General features: G+C 38.0%; 1 protein-coding gene across 3 annotated transcripts in view; it reads left to right on the top strand.

The window, feature by feature from the left end:
* LOC104585690 (pentatricopeptide repeat-containing protein At4g04790, mitochondrial-like) overlaps window positions 1-21,718 on the top strand; it is an 89,983-nt gene that overhangs the window by 14,039 nt on the left and 54,226 nt on the right. For all 3 annotated transcript variants that reach the window (XM_088894523.1, XM_088894524.1, XM_010242651.3), the window contains exons 4-5: window positions 2,350-2,529; window positions 8,265-8,329. In XM_088894523.1, coding sequence (XP_088750649.1) covers window positions 2,350-2,529; window positions 8,265-8,329 — 245 coding nt within the window. The remainder of the gene's footprint in view (window positions 1-2,349; window positions 2,530-8,264; window positions 8,330-21,718) is intronic.

Raw genomic sequence — 21,718 nt, 5'->3', positions numbered from 1 at the left:
CTTCTCATTGATTCATATTGACAGAATTCTGAAAGAAAGAACATACCAGGTCTGGTGGCGAGGCAGAAAAATAGATTCTGACCTCTCAATACTACACCAATCATAGTGAAACCACCTTCTTTAGCTTTAAAAAATTGTCAGGTATCAAATGATATACACCTGATTTGCTATAAATCTGTCCTCGAAGTGCCACAACCATAACTCTTCAATCTGGATTTTATTTTTAAATCTTCTTCAAAAAGGCCATGTGAAATACTGATATCTTCACTACAAACCATGAAAAATATGTTTTGACTCTCAAAAAAGATCCTTCAACAGGCAGTGGGATCTTCTATTTTCAGGAGTTCTATTTGTACAGCCCATGACATAATCTGTATGGCACTGTTATTCAGAAGCCTATGTGTTGTCCTTGATCAGCCTGGTGAAAAGGAAAAAAATCATCCCTAGGGATTGATGATGCTTTGACACCAAGTTGAATCAATGTATCTGGGGTTTTCTGTTAGTGATAAAGAGAACATCAGTCAAATGAGAAAGAAGAGAGATCTTAGAGAACAACTCGATGAGGGCCATGCCATTAACACTTTGTTTTATTAAGCGAAGAATAAGATGAAATTTATATAGTGCCCTTAATTAGTTATAGTTCTAGTAGTAAACTTATACTAATTAGTGCAAATGGTCTGGCCGATGTATTAGCTAGATAAAGTGAAAAAAGGGATCAGTTATATTGGGGAAATATCCCCTGGGATTCTGATGATTGAATGTAAGAAAAAGGTGAGAACAATGAGCTAGGAAGCAGGGGTGGCCTAAACTTTTCTTTAGAGGTAGGGGGGTACTAGGAACAAACTATATTGTGCGTCATTCTTTTTCACAGCTTAATATAGTTTTAATCAGTTATTAATAAAATAACATTTTAATTGTTATAATAATTTTTATGTTCTTAACTTCTTTTTTAATAGATAATGGATTGCATTAGAAAAGAGGAGCAGATACAAATTTGATGCCAGGAAGTGGGTCTAGTAAGAAACACTCTATATGAATCATAATCCTGTTTTACAAAATCCCTGTCCTCTCTAGCCTTTGCCAAATTACTGGATATCATTTTTGCCTCCTTATAAAGACACATAACAATGCTATTTCAAGCAATAGTCACAAGAATATATCTTAGCAAAAGTTGTATTGGTGGGTTGAAGATAGCAAATAATGAGCTAGAGTCCCTTTCTTCTGTTTTCTGTATGAGAAATCTAAATGGACCTTAAAAGTCCTCGGTTCCCCTTTGGATGTAACCCTAGAGCCATTGAAAATAGGGGTGCATCTCGGCTTGGCCTCACTTGGCATTTTACACCGTTTTGGGCTTGGGCATTTTTTTTTGAAGATAAAAATGAAATTTCATTAAAAAAGAAAAAAAAAGATACATCCTGATAGGCGATAAGGCATCAACCTCATACAACCAGAAAAGCTAAACAGAGCAACATACTAAAAACCATCCAAGTTACAAATTTGATATTCCAAAATCTCCCCTAATCTGTCACTCAAATCTTCTTTAGATCGAGGAGAGTGGAATTTATGACTCTCTGTAGAAGTCTGTGTAAATTGGATGTGGGAAACCATCACCCTGTTCTTACCTACTTCAAACCCTTTCAACAAGCCTGTCTTCCGCCAGAAAAGTTAAATAGCTAAGAGCATCAGAAATGAGAATGTGTTTTCGTTTGGAAATGGTTTACATCTATATATATATATATACACAGAGAAATTATTTTTAGATTTCTCTTGATATTTTTAGGTGATTCCTTAAATAAGAAAACATCTAAGGTTTGATTCCTTCCGCTAATGTTTGTTGTTCAAATTCCAGACTGCATTATGTGTTTTTCCAATTAAAATAACTTGTTCTCTTTATTTATACTTTCAGACTAAAATGTTTCACAATTTGTTTAATAAGTCTATGGCTCTATGCTTTTATTAAATGGGTCTTCTATTCTGATTAAATTTACACATGGTCCTGAAGCTACCAATGTTATGAACTTACAGTCTTGTCTTTGTAAATGATATCATAGATTTATTTATTTTTTTGTATTTCTGAATCTCCTTGATTACTGGACATTATCTATTTTATGAAAAGGACTAGATGACTTGGCAGAAAACAGATTTGTTTTGCATTATATCTATGCACACATGACACCTGCATTACTGTCTGAAAGTTTTTCAGTTTTGACACTGTTGTCCTTATTTGATATTTTTTTGGGTGGATAATTTTATTGTTTGGTATTATCTATTGTGATTTCATTGTAAGCAGTTATATTTTTCCACTTAAGGCATAACTTGAAAACTGAATAAACTTTGGTCATTTGGCAGAGAGCTATTTGTTGGCATTGGGTGAAAATGACAGGAAAAAGGAGCTGTTGCAGCTTTTAGAAGTTGTGGACATAACAAAAATTTCATCATTGAACTGTGTTGCTAGTGTCTTTAAGTCTTTGGGAAGGCTTTTACTTCATAACCATATGGAGAAGTTAATTTTGGCATTTAAAAACTCAGGTATGTTCATGATAGATTTTGTCATCATACTAGAACTAGATCTAACGAGGCATTGGAAGGTCATTCAAATGAACCTAAAAGTTTGATGAGCCACAAGTTCTTGTGTTTTGTGATTTTGAAATAAACAAAATCAAGTTCTTTGGAGGCAAAGTATCCGGAATATGGAAAAACCTTCTTGTAATTATTACCATGCACTGTCTCAAGGAAAGAAAGATTTAGTAAAATATAATATTAGATGAAAGAGCACATATATGCCTTGGCTTTTGGAAAATCATTAGGTCTAAAAAGAAGTTTTTTTTTTTTTTTTTTTTTTGTTTTTTTAAAGCAACATGTTCTTTTATATCAATAAAAAATTATTGGGGAGAGGGATAGTCTCAAATGTGTGAAGAAAGGAGTTAAGGAGGTGGTTGAGAGTATTCGACGCGGTAACAGAGGGCTTATTGATAAAACCTTCATGGGAGGCAATCCCATAGGGAGGAATCAAGAGATTCATATGGCTATCTAGCAATATGATTGTTGCGAAATATAGAGGGAGAAAAGAAGATTTTCTTTGTTGATAATGAAAACATATTGAGCATACAACTTAAATAAGAAAAGATAGGAAAGACAAACCCCTAGAATGTCTCTCAATCAGGGATTGACTAAATCTTTCCCTTAATCCTAGGATATGACTTTCCTAAATTTATTCAAATCTAATCTTTCCTAAATTTATTCAAATCTCTTAACCAATCAAATAATATCTTTCTTAATTTTCCGCAAATCCTATCTTTCTTAATTTGCCGACACTCCCCCTCAAGTTGGTGCAAAGATATCTATCATGCCCAACTTGCTAACTTGAAGTTCAAATGGCTGTCTCAACAAGCCCTTAGTCAAAACATCTGCAACTTGCTGCGTGGTTGGTACAAAAGGAGTGCAGATTATTCCTTCTTCAAGCTTCTCCTTTATAAAGTGTCTGTCAATTTCAACATGTTTAGTCCTGTCATATAGAACCGGATTATGAGCAATGCTGATAGCTGCCTTGTTATCACAATACTGTTTCATAGGAAAGCTCACTGGTCTCTTAAGATCTGCTAGCACCCTCTTTAGCCAAAGAACCTCACACACTCCTTGAGCCATTGATCTGAATTCAGCCTCAGCACTACTTCTAGCAACTACACTTTGCTTCTTGCTTCTCCAAGTAACTAAGTTGCCCCAAAGAAATGTGCAGTACCCCGAAGTTGACCTTCTATCAGTGATCGAGCCTGCCCAGTCCGCATCTGTATACACCTCAACCCCTCTCTTCTCATTTTTCTTGAAGAAGAGTCCTTTTCCTGGTGTGCCTTTTAGATACTTAAGGATTCAATACATAGCTTCAAGATGTTCTTCGAATGGGGAGTGCATAAATTGACTCACCATGCTCATAGCGAAGGCAATATCAGGACGTGTACTTAAGAGTGAACACCCATTTACAACCAACAACTGTCTTTCCATCCGGCAGATCCACTTTCTTCCAAGTAGCATTCTTTTCCAAAGCTCTCATCTCCTCAAAAACAACTTCTTTCCACTCAGGAACATTTAGAGCCTCCTGGATACTGTTAGGAATGGATACACTAGACACTTGTGAAATAAAGGCACAATATGAAGGTGAAATATTTTTGTAAGATACAAAATTTGACAGAGGATGTTTTGTACAAGACCTAACACCTTTCCTAAGAGCAATGAGAAGATCAAGTTGACTGGAAGAATTAGAATTACCTAGAGGAATATTTTCAGGGATTTTTGGAGAATTATCATAAATTTCATGATCCAACCTCAGATCAGATTCTTGTTGATGCTGCGGAATAGTGCCTCTCCTTTTCTGTGCTAGATATTCCCTTGAATATACAAGGGCTTTATACTGTTTCGCACGCATCTCTGTTGTTTCAGTTTTTTCATTTTGAGATGGCATCACCAAAGGTTGTTCATTTTCAATATTTAATTCATTTGTTTCCACTAATTTTCTATTTTCTGCCTCACTTTCTTTCGATGACTTGGTTGTGAGGAACATCATTATGGACAAATTCAAACATTAAATCAGAACCATATAAAAAACCATCTTCACTAGTGTTGCTCTCCCCCTGAAGATGGGAGTTGCTATAGTACGAGGTTCCTTCAAAGAATGTGACATCCATAGTCACAAACATCCTTTTCAAAACTGGATCAAAGCATTTGTAACCTCTCTGATTAGTGGGATAGCCTACAAAATTACATTTATGTGCTTTTGGATCAAGTTTTTAACGTTTAGGATCATGGTTATGAACAAAGGCCACACTTCCAAAAATTTTTAAGGGAATGTTTGTCACTCGCCGAGAGTTTGGAAAATAGTCAATGAAAACTTGTATGGGTGTTTTAAAATCCAAAATTCGTGTAGGCAGTCTGTGAATCAAATAAGTGGCTGTTAAAACAACTTCTCCCCAAAGATACTTATGAACCTTAGTTTGAAAACTTAGGGCTCTAACAACTTCAAGGAGATGTTTGTTTTTCCTTTCAGCCACCCCATTTTGTTGAGGTGTATTATTACACGAACTTTGGTGTACAATTTCTTTCTCAGCAAAAAAATTCCCTAACACATTGTTAAAAAATTACTTTCCATTATCACTTCGAAAAATTTTAATCTGAGTCTGAAATTGTGTTTGAACCATGTTATAGAAATTTTTGAACACAGTTTCAGCATCATATTTCTCTTTTAAAAGGAAAACCCAAGTGACCCTAGTATGATCATCAATAAAAGTAATGAACCAACGTTTTCCAGAAAGAGTTGTTACACTAGAAGGGCCCCAAACATCACTGTGAATCATGGTAAATGGTTTTGATTTTTTATATGGTTGAGATTGAAAAACAACACGATGATGTTTTGCTAATTCATAAGATTCACACTTGAAATTTGAATGATTTTTATTCATGAATAACTTGGGAAATAGATGCTTTAAATATTGAAAGCTAGGATGTCCTAATCGATAATGCCATAACAAAACTTCACTGTCACTAGAAACAGAGATAGAGCTGAAACAAGTCTGTCGGTCTTGCCTTCCAAAGGTTGATCCTTTATTAAAGAGGTAGAGACCACCATCCTGTTTAGCACCCCCAATCATCTTCCCTGAGGTTAAATCCTGAAATTCACAACAAAAAAACCAAAAATTAACTCGACAATTATTATCAAGGGTTAGTTTGCTGACTGATAAGAGATTGTATGATAGGTCGGGAACATGTAGAACATCTTTGAGGTTTAGAGAAGGAGAAATAGATACAGTTCTTTTCCCAGCAACAGTAGCAAAGGAACCATCTGCAATCTTAACCTTTTGATTCCCTGCACAGGGTGTATATGAAGAAAAGAATTGCGAAGTGCCGGTCATATGATCAGTGGCACCTGAATCTAGTATCCAGGAGCCATTAGATTTGGTACAAGCAATGGCTGTAGTGAAAGAATTACCTGACTGAACTAGAGAACATGATGGGTTAGGATTTCTTAATGATTGAGATTGAAACATTTTATATATGTGCTCTATTTGTTCCTTTGTGAAAGGAAGAGACTCTGAGGATGATTGCTGCCTTGGATCCGAGTTGCTTACTTGAAGTGCGCGGACATCTCCCCTTGACTTGTTGTCACTGCCTAATTTTTTCTTCCAACCCGCCGGTTTCCCGTGCAGCTTCCAGTAGGTTTCCCGAGTATGCCATGGCTTTCTACAATGATCACACCAAGGCCTCTGCTTTCCTCCTCGTTTATCTCCGTCTAAGTCTGCACCTCGGGCCACAAGAGCGGACCCTTCATTCTCTGTTTTTGTTTCACTAACATTCTTCAACATCACTTACCGCCGTGCTTCTTCTCTACGCACTTCTGAAAAAACCTCTCTTATAGTAGGCAAGGGCTTTCGTCCTAAGATACGTCCCCGAACCTCATCGAGTTCTTTGTTCAAACCAGCCAAGAAGACAAAAACCTGACCTCTTTCTATCTTTTTTTTGTACCGAGCACTATCACTGGGACTTTCCCATTCTTCTTCTTCTTCAAATAAATCCAACTCCTGCCAAACAGCCATCATCTCATTATAATAAGCTGTTACTTCACGTTCACCTTGCTGCATCTTCCACATTCGGGTATTCAGCTCGAACAATTGTGAATGATTGTCCAAATCTGAATAGGTTTCCCTAACAGCTTCCCACACATCGCGAGCCGTCGGCAGAAACATGAATGGTTTTCCAACCACCGGATCCATAGAGTTGATCAACCAGGCGGTAACCATCGAATTTTCAGAACGCCACTGCCTGTACTTTGGATCATCAGTGGCTGGCGGTTTCACTTCGCCATTCAAATAGCCAAGTTTCCCTTTGCCGTTGATCACCAACTGCACGGACTGAGACCACTCAAGATAATTTTTTCCATTCAATTTGTGAATGGTAATTTGAAGGGAATTCTCAGAAAGAGGAATAGGCGCTGACTGAATACCTCCCTCCGAAGACGTCACACCACTGGTAGCATCCGAAGATGCTGAACCTGAGCCAACCATGGTGGCCTTAAAATTCATGATCGAACCCTAAAGCTCTGATACCATGTTGCGAAATATAGAGGGAGAAAGAATATTTTCTTTATTGATAATGAAAACATATCGAGCATACAACTTAAATAAGAAAAAATAGGAAAGACAAACCCCTAGAATCTCTCTCAATCAGGGATTGACTAAATCTTTCCCTTAATCCTAGGATATGACTTTCCTAAATTTATTCAAATCTAATCTTTACTAAATTTATTCAAATCTCTTAATCAATCAAATCATATCTTTCTTAATTTGCCGCAAATCCTATCTTTCTTAATTTGCCGACAATGATTGTAGGGATCCAATGGGAAAGAAGATCAGTCAATGGGATGGTGAATTCTCTAGCTAAGAAAGGGGTGAATAGGGATCATTTTTATTGTGCTAAGTTGCAATTTTCTGTGTGTGAGAGGGTGCACCTTGTGCCTCTGTTTGGGATGCATGACATTCTTGTATTCTCTTGTTAATTGATATTTTATTAATATAATTTCACAGCTATCTATTGACGTTGGAGATTCGTTGAAGGCAGAAATAATGTCATTAATGGAGGGAGTTTACAGAGCAAAGGAGCTTAATGTGCATAAGCTGATTATTGAAGGAGACTTACAATTGGCGATAAAATGGCTGAGGAATGGAGAGAATACCTTTTGAGTGTACAAAAAATGAATTAAAGAAGTTAAAATGGGTGAAAGGGACATGGATGTAAAAGTTCAGGGGGTGCAAGGGATATCTAACTTCCTCGGCAAAACAAAGGGTAGGGAGAGATCAAATGTTTGTGCTCAGCTGTAAATTTTGTGGTATTTGGAGATAAAATAGCTTATCTCCAATGCTAATTGTACAATTAATTTTGATTTAATCCTAACGAAAGTTATATTTATTGATAAAAAAGCACAATTATTGAAAGAAAGGTGAATGAAAACTGACCAGGAACAAAAAAGGGAAGAATAAGTACTAAAACAACCTAAGAGTTCAAATGTCGCCAAAAACAACTTTAGATCTGATCATTGGTGTTCTGACTGGATAAAGTACTTTAAAAATGAAACACAAGAGTAGGAACTGATTGAATTGTGACATCAAATTCTCTTAGAAGACTTCTTCCATTTTTTTTTTCTAATTCTTAATGCATATTATTTAATTACAGAAAAATGTCCATGCTCTGTAAATGATGATGTGGTTACTTTGGTAGTGCAGAAGTTGGAGCAGAAAATGTCTCACTGTTCATCTGTTACTATGCTACTAGCATACCAAATTTAGTGGTGAGCAACTTCTCATGAAAATGTTGGTAATGCCCTCAAGGCTACTGCTGTGGGTTTAAAGCATTATGTCCAACTTAGATATGTTTGGTTTACTTGGTAATAGACCTTTCTCGTTTTATTTTCTTTCTTTTTATTTGGCACCTGCAATTAATCAAAACTGAATCAATTAATAGCATCTACTGCTCAAGTTACCATTTCACCTTCTAAATATACATTTGAATTGTCAACAACTGAAAACAAAAGATGATGCGGTGCATGATGATTATTTTTTGATTGGCAGTTGTACATGATCATCATCAGTTTTAGCCTTTTCATAGGATCTTGCTTGGACATACCTAAACTTCAATCATGTCTATAGCAATATCTAATACTTGGTATAGCTAATATGGTTGAATTAACGACTGAATTTCAGTGATTTACTCAAATTACCAGAAAAGGTACCAACATATGGAGAATATACCTTTTAAGGCGATAGTGAACCTGATTTTGACTTGGACGAGTCTTTATTTGAGAGAAAATTTGGTAATATGTCTTTTATAGTGATAGGAAACCAGATTTTGACAGTCTCAGTAAATGGAAACATTTCTGTCTTCTTGAACTTGTGAGGCAGTAGCAGTCAATGTTAACTTGCAAAATCTTGGAAGGTCATTTCGTTATTACAATGCACATTTCACCTGATGAAAGATTACCTCATTGAGATCATTTCAACTAACCTTTCTTGTCCTTAATTCTCTTTGTTCTAACTCCATTAACGTGTAGCCACCTTCATATCAGCTTTGCTTGTTTTTCATGCCCCATTTGTACCAACTACTTCCTGCCAACAGGCTAAAATTGATGTAAGCATTGGTATTCAGAGCCTCTCTCTTCCTGCTCTAGTCCTCCTCTCCTTCAATTCATCTCTCTTGAAAATGTTGTCAAAATCTTACCATTTACGATTTGAATCATGAATCCCAAGGCTTTTGATTCGAATCTTATGTCTGAATCCTTTTTTTTTACAAAAATTCTCTACTTTGTTTTTCTTTGTTTATGTTTACTTTTGCCATGGGAGACTTTTTTTAAAGCCCTTACTAGAAAATGATTTATTTACATTATTCAAGACTAGAAATTGAGTTTATTTTCTATCATATGTAAGTTCAAGGGCCATTGTATGTAGGTTTGATTGATTTTCAAGTCAAACTTGATTATATCATCTTAGGTTTCTATTGTGTAAGTGGTAAATTCTATTGTTTTAGGTACATATATGGTAGATATAGATTAAAAATAGGGTAAAGTCAATTTCCTATATATATTTAGCCTTTTAAATTTTTAGTATATCTATATTTAATTTTTTGACAAGTTTGAAAAAATAGAAATAATCTTACGGTTTATGATATGATTCATGATTCAATTTGATTCAACTTTCTCTGCGATTTACAATACGATTACGATTTTCAAAACATTGTCTTGATCTTTCAATTTCTCTTCAATTTTGTTTTTTATGCTATTGACCTGAACTTTAAGAGATTCTAATGCAGTTTCAAAGTGGCTGCTATCATTGCTTCTATGTTTGAAACTGAACTGTTTTTCTCTGTTTTTTTGATAAATAACTGAATGAATTTCATTAAAAGTAAACACCAAACTACTCACCAATGTGAGTAGCAGGCCAGAGAGTACAAGATATTTCTCCACAAATGGAGCTTTGAAACAGTACAGAAGAAAACAAACTTTTACAGAAGAGGTGACCTAATTATTACTAAAAGCTCTGAGAATTGGAACAGTACAAGATATTTCTCCTAAAAGCTCATAGAGTTGGGAGGTTTATCATGGAAAGATTAACATGCGACTCGCTACAGAAGAGAAGACCTAATTATTGCTTATCCCTATTGGAGTTGGCAGTCAGGGATATTTTAGTCATCGTAGGCTGGTTTATTAAAAGGTGTTTTGTCTATTTTGTTTCAGTTTAGTAGTTTGCCCCATACTTAATTAGGGGCATAACTGTCTTTGTATAACTTTCACAAACCTATAAATAAATCTGGTCGGCTGAGAGGTGCGTGATTTTCTCTCTCAAGCTTAGATCTTTCTTTCATTTGCTCTCCTACTTTTCTCCTCTTTCTCTACTTCTTTCTCTCTTTTTCCTTTTATTTTTATTCAAACCTAGGGCTGAAACCAGTGTAACCATACTGTTAACATTGTATGTGAGCACCAGTAATCAACCCAGAATTCTTCCATCGCTTTTTAGCCCCTTGTTTTGAAGAGAATTCATCATTCGGTTGGCAAACCCAAGTAAGTAAAGGGGAGCTCACCAATTCTGCATTCAAAAGCATTGTCACAATCCAGCAGAACTTCTTTATCAATATTTCCAACTCCAGTCAGCACTCTTTGAAAGGTTAACTTTCAGAGCTGAAATCCAGAAAAATCAAAGTATCATCTTTGCTTGTTGCTAGTGCGAAAGACATAGTGCGTTAGTGCATCCAGCTTTCTTGCTGCGCATCGATATAATTATCAAGGGTTACTTCTTTCTTCACTCCTCTGCTTGCTTAGTAGTGATCTTTCCTTTTCCAGAGTAGTCATTGAAAAAGAGAGGGGAATGCGACTCAGGAAAGTGAAATGTGATGCATCATACAGATTGGCCAAGAGAGGCTGGAAAAGGATGAGCGATCTAACCAACATAGGGAAGCACTAGGCAGCAGGCGTCTGTTATTTTGATGAAATGAAGTTGCAGTCCTTCGTCCCCACACTATCTATTAGACCGAGACTTCGAAAAAAAAACTATTTTCTCATTATTGTTGATTGATGTTTCATTCCTTCCTCAAAGTGAGGCCTCTTTTAGACCTACCTGATATGATTTATATCTTCTTACGTAACGCGTGTTGTGGGCGGTACTGTCCTATTGACGGTCTTGGTAGTCAGTGATGCAAATGATCTGGTGCGTTAAAATAGAATATTGTGTAATGCTTCTGCCAGTGGACAAAAAGATAGATGAGATATACAAGGACCATCCCTTCCCACTTTAAAACCCTCAATTAACCCCATTTGCCCACTTCTCATTAAGAGAAGGTTCAGCATCTCCATAACCAAGACAAAAATCATAGGAGATATTGGATCTCCTTGTCTCAACCCCCTGGATGCTTGAAAGAACTCTGAGGATATGCCATTTAGCAGAATAGAGAAGGAGACAGTAGACATACATGCATACATCCAAGATCTCCATTTTTCACCGAAGCCCATCAACCTTTGAATTTCTTCTACAAAACCCCACTCCACATGATCGTAGGCTTTCTCTATATCAATCTTACATACCAGACCTGGTTTACCACTCCTTGATCTGGAATCAATACATTCACTTGCCACTAAGACTCCATCCAAAATCTGCCTCCCTTCCACAAACACCATTTGGGATTCCCCGACAACCTCATGCTGAACTTTCCTCAATCTTTTTGTTACAACTTTAGCCATATGGGCTACTAATCAAAGAGATGAAAGGAGCATTCACCGCTCCCTCCTTTTTTGGAATCAAAGAGATGAAAGTAGCATTCACCGTCTTCTCCAAGATTCTCTCTCTATGAAATTCCTTAAACAAAAAATCAAAATCTCTTTCCATCACACTCCAGCTTGCCTTGATAAAAGCAAAGTTAAATCCATATGGACCTGGGGCTTCATCTCCATTCAAATCTCTTAAGGCTTCTTTGATCTCCTCCATCCCAAATTCATTTTCAATCCACAATGCAGAAGCATTGCTCAACTTCTTAGGAATCATCTCCCCTAGGGACACCAAGCTCCAAACTCTAGAGGTGCATAACCTCTTGTAATAACCAACCACCTTATCCTGAATTTCACTCCAGTTTTCTACCATCTCCCCCCCACCTGAATTCTTGAAATAAAATTTCTCCTTCTTGCACTAGCAAGGATTGAAAAAAGGCTGTATTTTTGTCGCATGCTTTTAACCAAGATAATCTGGACTTTTGTCTCCAGCTCCCCTTTCTACCAAAAAAAAAAGTCTCCAGCTCTCCTTTGAATCAGTAACTGTTTTTTTAAATGGTAAGAGATTAAGTATTGCTCAACTCAACTCAACTAAGCCTTGTTCCAACTCTTTGGGGTTGGCTACGTGAATCTCGTTCCACCATTTCACTTTATAAAAGATCTGTAGAGAAGATGGGCCGAATGGCCCATAGGCTGTTTATCCTTTCTTACTGTTTATGTTCCTTTCTGTAATGGGCCTTATTCTGGGCCCATCCTTTCTATGTTATGTTCTTTGTAATTTCTTGCCCAACTAAGGGCCTCCTTGTAATTATTCAAATTTAACTTAATAAAATAGTGTTAGGGTGTTAGAGAGAGAGTAAGGGTTCGAAACTCTCATACTCTAAACCCTTATTGCCACCATTTCCTTCTTCACCTTCTACTCCATAGAAGAAGTATTTTTTGCTGTTCTTTTCGATTTCTTTTGATTTCTGCATCTCTTCTAAACAGTCCCACACTCTCAAGGACTGTTTTTCTTCTTGGTATCAGAGCAGGCCTGAACTTGGCTTGGGCTCTCATGTGGGTGTAGTCCAGCCGACTACATGAGAGTGTTCTAGGGCTGGAAGCTTCAGCTTGTGTTGCCTGATTCTTGGAGGTCATTGGAGGGTGCCCAAGACTCAAATCTCTTGGGGAGTGGTTCGGTGACCAGGAAGAATCAGAGAAAAAGAACAGTTCGGTTTCTGATTTGGAGCTTAAGTCAGAGATTGTAAGTTGTGCTCAGTTATTTCTGGGTTATTTTTCTGTTTTTGGACTGTTGAAGTGTACGAAGTTTCTGTGAAAACTGTACAACTATTCGGCTGTTTTTAATCTGGTTTAACCCAGAGATTTCTGGGTTGTTTTCATTCCTTTTCTGGACTGTCAAACTGCCGAAACATCTTTGGATTCAGTGCTGCGTGTTGTTGCTTCTATTTGGTTGTTTTTTTGGGCCCTGTACGGACTATTCCTGAGGTGTTTCTCACCTTTGACAGTGGGGTTTTCTTTGCTGCCCACACTATGTTTGTAAAAAGGCCTCTTCATCAATACGGACTTTTCTTTGCTCTTTTTGGGGTACGTTTTGGTGAGTACTTAGAATTTCTGATTAGAAAAGGAGCTTCGACTGGGTGCACAGTGCTTGGAGGTTTTCTAATTACTTCTTGAAGGCCGAACCAAGCTGTTTAGTGTCTCGTGTAGACAACAAGGTGCTGCTTCAGACTTGGTTCTCATAGCTTCCGGGTGTGGTTTAGCTTTGTGTATTGCTGTTTTGAGGCTGGTTTAACACAGTCCTTGCTCCATCCTCATTCAGTACACTTGTAGAAGTCAGCTGAAATCCTATTTGAACTGTTTACATGATGGACTCCTCAGAGATTGAAAACAAGAATGTTGCTGATTTTGGACAAGTTCAGGGGACTCTAGTTGATTCTTTATTGACTGTGAGTCTGTGACCACAGTCAAGCTGGATGGAACTAATTATCTGGCATGGTCACAATCAGTAATGATTTATATATGTAGTAGAGGAAAGTGGGGCTTTATCGTCGGGAGCAAGAAGGCTCCCCCAGAGGATGATCCATCCTATGAGAAGTGGATGCAAGAGAATTACACTGTTATTGGGTGGCTTGTGAACTCAATGCAGCCACAGATTAGCCAACACTATCTATGGATGAATTCAACAAAGGAAATCTGGGACAGTGTTGCAGAAACCTATTCCCAAAAACTAAATGTGGCTAGAGCCTATAAATTGAGAAGTGATGTGAAGTATTTAAGGCAGGGGGAGAAATCTTTAGCTGTATACTTCTCAACCCTGAAGTCTCTGTGGCAAGAAATAGACTTAATAGAAGCTGTAACTTGGGACACTACCAATGATGCAGAGACCTACAGGAAACTGGTTGAAAGAAACTGGGTGTTTGAGTTCTTAACCGGACTAAACCCAGGATATGATATCACAAAACAAAATATTTTATCCAAGGAGAGTGTCTCATTGTCACAAGCATATGCATTGGTGAGCAGTGAAGAGAGCAGAAGGATTGTCCAGGTTCAAGGGGCTGGTATTAGTGATCATTTTGTGAATATGGGGGTTAAACCCAAAGGAGTTGCAGGGACTTCTAGTGGCTTTGGGAAGAAAGAGGTTGTATGTGAGTACTGTAAGAAGCCAAAGCACACCAAAGACAAGTGCTGGAAATTACATCCTGATCTTGTTCCCAGTTGGTTTCAGAAAAAGCATGATAGTAAAAGGACAGGGAGTGCAAATGTGGGTACTGGTCCAAATAGTGACAAGTACTATACTGAAGAGATGTCTGCTTGTGCACAGTTGGCAGCCATGAAAGCAGAATATGAAAAGTTTGGGAAGATGATCAGTCATCTAGAGGGTGTGACTTCTTCTTCCAACCCTTCAGGAAATTCAGCTTCTTCTGCATTTGCTCATTCAAGTATAAGGGCTTTTGCCAATCATGCAACCACTTCAGGTAATCTTAAGATCCCTTGGATTATTGATTTAGGTGCTTCTGATCATATGACCAACCTTTCTACCTTGTTTGTTTCATATGATTTGCTTCCTGGACGTGATAAAATCACCTTAGCCGATGGTTCTCTTGCCCCTATTTCTGGCAAGGGAACCATCAAGGCGACAGATTCCTTGTTCCTACCTTCTGCCCTTCATGTACCTAGACTAAATACAAATTTGTTATCTGTAAGTAGTCTAACCAAGTCATTAAACTGTTGTGTAACCTTCTTTCCTTTCTACTGTGTTTTTCAGGATCTGGAGTTTCAGAAGGTGATTGGGAGTGGCCATGAGGCGAACGGAATATACCTGCTTGATACTCCGGGAAAATGCCCTGATCATCCTGGGAGTGTTGCTTTTGGGTCTGTTTCTTTAGAGTCTATTAGTCGAATTATGTTGTGTCATCTTCGTTTGGGTCATCTTTCTTTTTCTGCTTTGAGTCATTTATTCCCTGAACTGTTCAAGGGAATTAGTTTGTCCAGTTTTCATTGTGAATCTTGTGAGTTGTCAAAGCATTGTAGAAACAACTATCCTTTGAGCAATAAAAGATCTATTCCTTTTAATATTGTGCACTCTGATGTGTGGGGGGCCTTACCACTTACCCTCTATGGGTGGCTACAAATATTTTATCTTGTTTATTGATGACTTTTCTCGGTTCACTTGGATATTCCTGATGAAATCCCGTGATGAAGTTCCAAGACTTGTAAGATAATTCCATGAATTTGTTCTAACCCAGTTTGATACCAGGATTAAAATTTTCAGATCTGACAATGCAAAAGAATATTTTGAGGAGAACTTATTCTGCTATCTCTCTGACATGGGGATTATTCATCAAAGTTCCTGTGTTAGGACCCTAGAACAGAATGGAGTTGTTGAAAGAAAAAATAGGCATATTGTTGAAGTTGCAAGAAGTATTTTGTTTGCCTCACATGTTCCTACAAGGTTTTGGGGTGATGCTGTTCTCACTGCTACCTAATAAACCGTATGCCATCCAGGGTTTTAGGGTTTAAGTCTCCCTTTAATCTCCTTCATCCGGACAAGGACCTTTTTCCTATTCCTCTTCGTGTCTTTGGCTGCACCTGTTATGTACATGTTCCAAGTGTCCAAAGGCATAAAATTTGAACCAAAAGCCCACAAGTGTATTTTCCTTGGTTATTCCCCCAAACAGAAGGGTTACCGTTGTTTTGATCAAAAAATTGACACTCAGTATGTCTCAATGGATGTCACCTTTGATGAGCTTTCTCCCTTTTATGGTTCCTCTCTAGAAGGACATTGTCCATAGGGGGAGGATTTGTCACAGGTGTTGCTCTTCCTCTTCCTGTCCCAGTCGAGTCTTTTGATGAGTCAGCTTCTCCTTCAAATGAATCAAGGAAGGATTAGTCGTTCCATTCTCCCTGCCCCAGTGTTCTTCCTCCTTTACCTCCTCGTCCTATCCTCAATCCCAAGGTGTATCAAAGGCAAAGATCCAAAAATGAGCAGGTTGTTTCCCTTACAACACATGAGCCTCATGCACTTCCAGTCACAGATGAGACAACAGGTACTGTTTCAGCCCCCTTGGAGCCATCTTTCCCTGACCTTGATATTCCCATTGCTGTTAGGAAATGAAAACGGAAGTGTACTGCACATTGCATTTCCAAACACCTTTCTTACAGTCTGCTTTCCCCTTCATACTTTGCCTATCTCTCTTCTGTTGCCTCTAACCCTATTCCCAGGTCTGTGTCAGAAGCTCTTAATATTCCAGAATGGAGGGATGCTATGAGATCTGAAATTGATGCCCTACACAAGAATGACACTTGGGAAGTGGTTGATTTGCCTGAAGGGAAGGATCCAGTTGGTTGCAAGTGGGTTTTTACCATCAAATATCAGGCTGATGGCACCATTGTGAGGTACAAGGCCAGGTTGGTTGCAAAAGGCTATACACAAACATATGGGATTGATTATCTGGAGACCTTTGCACCTGTTGCCAAGATGACATCTGTGAGGGTTCTTCTATTTCTAGCTGCTCACTCTGACTGCCCCCTTTATCAATTGGATGTAAACAATGCATTTCTGAATGGTGAATTACATGAGGAGGTTTATATGTCTTTTCCTCCAGGGATGTATGGAACAAATATGAAAGGAAAAGTATGCAGGCTGAAGAAATCTCTTTATGAACTAAAACAGTCCTCTAGAGCATGGTTTGAGAGATTTAGAACAACACTTGTTAACTTTGGCTATGCACAGACACAGTTTGATCATACTCTTTTTGTGAAGAGGAGTGGACCTCTGGCAGTATACCTCATTGTGTATGTAGATGATATTATTGTGACTGGTAATGATGTTTCATGAATTCATGATCTCAAATCTTTCCTTCATACAGAGTTTGAGATTAAAGATTTGGGGGAATTGAGATACTTCCTTGGCATAGAAGTTGCTAGATCCAAGGATGGGATTCTTATCTCCCAAAGGAAGTATGTTCTTGACTTGCTCTCTGAAACTGGGAAGATGGGTGCTAGACCAGTTGCTACTCCTATTGATATGAGTCATAAACTCTCTGCTTCAGATGGAACATTGTTAGAAGACAAAGGAGTATTCCAGAGACTTCTTGGGAAACTTCTGTACCTATGCATGACTCGGCCAGATATTGCATATGCTGTCAGTTGCATTAGCCAATTCATGCATGCTCCCCGAGACACTCATATGGCAGCAGAGCGAATCCTGTGTTATTTGAAGGGCTCCCCAGGAAAGGGAATTCTGTTTTCCAAGCATGGTCATATGAAACTTGAAGCCTATATTGATGCTGACTGGGCTGGAAACATTGATGACAGAAGATCTACTTCTGGGTATTACAGCTTGGTGGCTGGTAATGTTGTTTCTTGGAGAAGCAAGAAACAATCGGTTGTTGCTCGATCTTCAGCAGAAGCAGAATACAGGGCCATGGCACATGGAGTTTCTGAACTATTGTGGCTAAAATCATTGATGGAGGAACTAGGGGTTGAGCATGACAAGCCAATGATGTTGTACTGTGATAATCGGGCCGCCATCAACATTGCTCACAACCCAGTGCAACATGGTAGAACTAAGCATGTTGAAGTTGATAGTCACTTTATTCGAGAAAGGGTCTCTTCGGGTGAAGTATGTCTTCCTTTCATCACATCTGAAGGACAGTTAGCAGATTTTCTCACCAAGGGCATTCCCAAGGCAAAACTTCAGCATGATACTGACAAGCTTGACATCTATGCTCAGTTTGAGGGGGAGTGTAGAGAAGATGGGCCGAATGGCCCATAGGCTGTTTATCTTTTCTTACTGTTTATGTTCCTTTCTGTAATGGGCCTTATTCTGGGCCCATCCTTTCTATGTTATGTTCTTTGTAATTTCTTGCCCAACTAAGGGCCTCCTTGTAATTGTTCAAATTTAACTTAATAAAATAGTGTTAGGGTGTTAGTGAGAGAGTAAGGGTTCGAAACTCTCATACTCTAAACCCTTATTGCCACCATCTCCTTCTTCACCTTCTACTCCATAGAAGAAGTATTTTCTGCTGTTCTTTTCGATTTCTTTTGATTTCTGCATCTATTCTAAACAGTCCCACACTCTCAAGGACTGTTTTTCTTCTAGATCAAATATTACTATTTTGCAAAAATAGGGAAGCCCAGAAGATGCAAATATCTTTACATGGTTAATGATCAAAAGAGCCAAATACAAGGAGAACAAGCCTTATGAACGGAAGGGTCACTACACCACAAGAAGGAAAAAACAAAAGACTGAAATAATACCCAAGGGAGGGACCATTGAATTGAGCTTCACAACTTTGCATTTGTTTTAATTACCCTTAATTACCCTTATCACTTATTCTTAGTATTACTTGGTGTTTTTTGTACTGTAATTTGTTAATTGGAGATCTCATGTGGCATCGTCAATTTACAGAAAATAGGTAGGGGTCCTACAACTTTCGTGTCTGGTGGTGCTCTTTATAGGTGAAGAAAAGCGATTTGGGTGATTAAAGATGATGAATATGGGCAGAAAAGCAAGTATACAACTTGCTTTCCACAAAAGAATGACTAAGAATCTAGATTCCAGATAGGAAGAACTTCATTTTCTTTTTTTAATTTTTTGATTGGTAGAAAGCACTTTAGAATTAAGAAAAAATAGTAGAAGTCTTTCTGTCAGTACATATAGCAGTAGATAGATTATTTAGAGGCAGAAATGAGTGTAGAGAGAGAGACCTGGCTACAACTAGAATTCACTTAATGAAACTTCTGTTCATCAAATAAACTCTTCTAACTTTTAATTACAATGACTTTATTTATCGGGTCAATAAAAGGGCTTGGATATTCCTTTCTTAACTCCAATTCCAATTAGGAAATTGGCCAGAATTAACTTTTAATTGCATTAAAACTAAGGAAAGCACATATATAAATTAAATTTTTTTTGATCAATAACAAAACTTTCACTAATCAATCAGAATAGTTAATTATACAAAGGGGGAGATAAAGTCTCTTAACTCCCCAGCAGAGGCATGAACCCCCACAATGAGAGAACCAGAATTACAGCTGAGCCCAAAATATAGATTCCCTGTCCACCTCCACCCCTAGCTTAGCTAACCCATCAGCAAACGAATTAGCAGATCTCTTCACCCAGCTGAACTTTATTTCCATGTCCTTAACCAGCCATCTGAATTTTCTCATTTTGTTGTTGTATGCAGCCACCCTACCACCACCTCTGAATCCCCTTCAATTGCAAGCCTTCTAATGTTCCCTTTGCTCTTTGGGCACCTTCCAAAACTGCAAAGATCTCAGCCCTGAAAGAACCACTGCTCCTGATTGGGCCTGAACTGAGCTAAAACAGTCCCATTCTCATCCCTAGATACACCCCCTATGCCTGACTGCCCAGGATTCCCTCTACTATTACCATCAAAGTTCAGCTTTATAAATCCAGTGGGGGGAGCGGTCCAAGACAAGCTTAGACCCGTTTTGACCTGGGAACTGCTAGCAATCTCTCTCCAATTCCTTAGCAGATCATCCATAGTAAAATCTGTGAATAGGTCCTATGATTTCAGCCACTGAACTACCCTGATGTGAATCAGCTCTATCAAATTTTCAACACTTCTCTCTCTTTCAGAGAAAAGTCTTGAATTCCTTTCTCCCCAAACTGACCAGCACACTGCAGCCCTTAGGCATCTCCACATAGTTCTGCCCCTTTTCAAATGCCACCTGAAAAAAGAACAAAAAAAGGCTCTGCACATCTACAGGGGGGGTTCTATCCAAGCCTGAAGAGAAAGGCCCATTCCCTAAAAGTTTTGGCAACCTGGCAAGAAATCAAAAGGTGAAAACCAGTCTCCCAATCAGCTTTACAAAGAATACACCTATGAGGGGATAAACAAGTCTTGGGTCTCTTTCTTTGAAGCAGATCACTAGTGTTGATTCTATTCAGAAATAATTCTCAACAAAAACTTCCAACTAGGGGTGATCATGGGCCGGGCCGGGCCGGGCTTTGCCTTCATAACAATGGGCTTAGGCTAGGCTCAGGCCTGGCCCGACCCGCATTATGGGCCTAAAAATATAAGCCCAGGCCTGGCCCTACATGGGCCCGGATTGGGCCGGGCCAAGATTCCGGGTCTAATTATTGTATTTCAGTTCCAAAATTTAACAATTATACTTTTTTTTTCACTTATTGTCATGGAGACTATAGTGACATGTAAGAAACTTTAAACTTAATATCAAGATAAAAGTTTTTAGCATAGTTATTGATAAAAAAAAAGTTAAAAACTTCTAACGTAAAAGAAATTAAATAATTATACCTTGTAATTTATAAGTTTCAATTGGTATTAGTATGCTAAAAATGATAATTTTAACAAACCAATTCTTCTATCAACAAAAAATCAACCTAGAACCTATAATATCTATCAAAAAATAAACATTCATTGTCATGTAATATCCACAAAACAACTTTAAACATCTCTATAAGGGCTCCATCTCTGTAAGGTGCAGTACTACAGTGGGTTTTGACTTTTTTTTGTGAGGGAAAGATTGGGCGGTGGTTTTGTGAAATTGGTGAGAGAGAGAGAGAGAGAGAGAGTTAAGAAGATTAGGGTTTAGTAATTTCTATCAATGTTTTAAAATGTGGAGCCGTGACGTGAGGCGTTCCACTACCTAGAGGCATGAGGCGTAGTTCAAAACGCAAGAGGCGTAAGCCTCCCGAACACAAGGAGGCATAAGCCTCCTTAAGAGGAGGGGGGTTAGGAGGATGAAGAGGAAGGGGGGATCTCATTTTTTCTTTATTTTTAATAAAAAACTTTTATATTAAGAAGGACAAAGATGCATAACATTAGTTGAAGGGGGGGGGGGTCTTGTCTTTTCTTCCCTTCCCTTCCCATTTCTTTTCTTTCTTTTTCTTTCCTTTTCTTTTCTATTTTTCTTCTCTTTCTTTTTCTTTCCCTTCCCTTTCTTTTCCTTTCCTTTCCTTTCTTTTTTCTTCTTTTTTTTTTCTGTCTTTTTATATAAGATGTGCATGAGGCGTACGCCTTAGAGCGTTTTGGGCGCCTCCAGACATACGCCTCCCACGCCTTTTAAAACACTGATTTCTGTATTTCATTAAATGCTAGATTAAAATTTGGTAAGATCTAGGAGACTAGCCATAGGATTAAAATCTTTAATTTCCTACAAATCTCTATTTAATATATAAAACATCAATTATCAAATATTTTTAAATAATATATATACATAAAGAAGAAAAAAAAGAAGAGTAAGAAATTTGATGGAAGGGGTTACTGGTGTGGTTCTTATCTGGTTAAGGACCAATAGTCAAGGATCTTGGCACTTGGCAGTACTGAAACATAATACAGGAGATAAGAAGATTAGAAAGGAGCTGGGGACTTCTCTTAGTTTCAAAGATCAGCATACTGCTTGGCTGATGCAAAAGGCACATAGGAACCAATGTTTTTG

Source organism: Nelumbo nucifera, chromosome 1 (assembly GCF_055504915.1).
Source record: "Nelumbo nucifera cultivar China Antique chromosome 1, China Antique-T2T, whole genome shotgun sequence".
NCBI lineage: Eukaryota > Viridiplantae > Streptophyta > Magnoliopsida > Proteales > Nelumbonaceae > Nelumbo > Nelumbo nucifera.
This window is presented reverse-complemented; position numbering and strand designations above follow the sequence as displayed.